The sequence below is a fragment of the Anarrhichthys ocellatus genome, unplaced genomic scaffold (genome assembly GCF_004355925.1).
Source record: "Anarrhichthys ocellatus isolate YVR2014 unplaced genomic scaffold, GSC_Weel_1.0 scaffold26, whole genome shotgun sequence".
Taxonomy (NCBI): domain Eukaryota; kingdom Metazoa; phylum Chordata; class Actinopteri; order Perciformes; family Anarhichadidae; genus Anarrhichthys; species Anarrhichthys ocellatus.
The window spans coordinates 4,902,412-4,902,843 of record NW_022280056.1 but is presented as its reverse complement, the minus strand read 5'-3'; the positions used below and the strand labels follow the sequence as shown (position 1 = coordinate 4,902,843).

Sequence of the window (432 nt, the reverse complement as noted above, 5' to 3'; positions counted from 1 at the left end):
GTGTGTGTGTGTGTGTGTGTGTGTGTGTGTGTGTGTGTGTGTGTGTGGGTGGGGGTTGATTATTTCAGTGGTGACTGCTGATCAGAACGAGCTATTCAACAACAAGTGATGAGGAGGAAAGACAGGTCATTACGACTGCACGTGGAGTTCAAGATACAAGACGACTCTGCACGTTTGTCAGTTTGTTTTCTGCAGTTATGAAAAGTTTGTCCAAGGATTTGATTTTCACGTGTAGAAAATAGTATCGTTCAATTAAAGCAAAGTAAAATGGGACTAAACCAGCCGGCGGAGCCACAAAGAAGCGAGGTTATTTAAAAACACGCTCCGTGCTGTGACATCACAAGCACAACAGAGTTGTTATTTTGTTCTATGACCTAAAAATGCTCTTCCTGGTGTGTGTGTGTGTGTGTGTGTGTGTGTGTGTGTGTGTGT

At 43.5% G+C, this 432-nt stretch overlaps 1 protein-coding gene across 4 annotated transcripts in view; it reads left to right on the top strand.

Annotated features, from left to right (window-relative positions):
* The window catches only part of cbx2 (chromobox homolog 2 (Drosophila Pc class)), a 7,612-nt gene that overhangs the window by 987 nt on the left and 6,193 nt on the right, over positions 1 to 432 (top strand). The window contains exon 2 of one of the 4 annotated variants that reach the window (XM_031862195.1): positions 69 to 176. The exons of the other annotated variants lie outside the window; for them this stretch is intronic. Within the exon in view, the coding sequence (XP_031718055.1) occupies positions 109 to 176 (68 nt within the window). The 5' untranslated portion in view covers positions 69 to 108. The remainder of the gene's footprint in view (positions 1 to 68; positions 177 to 432) is intronic. 4 annotated transcript variants of the gene reach the window in all.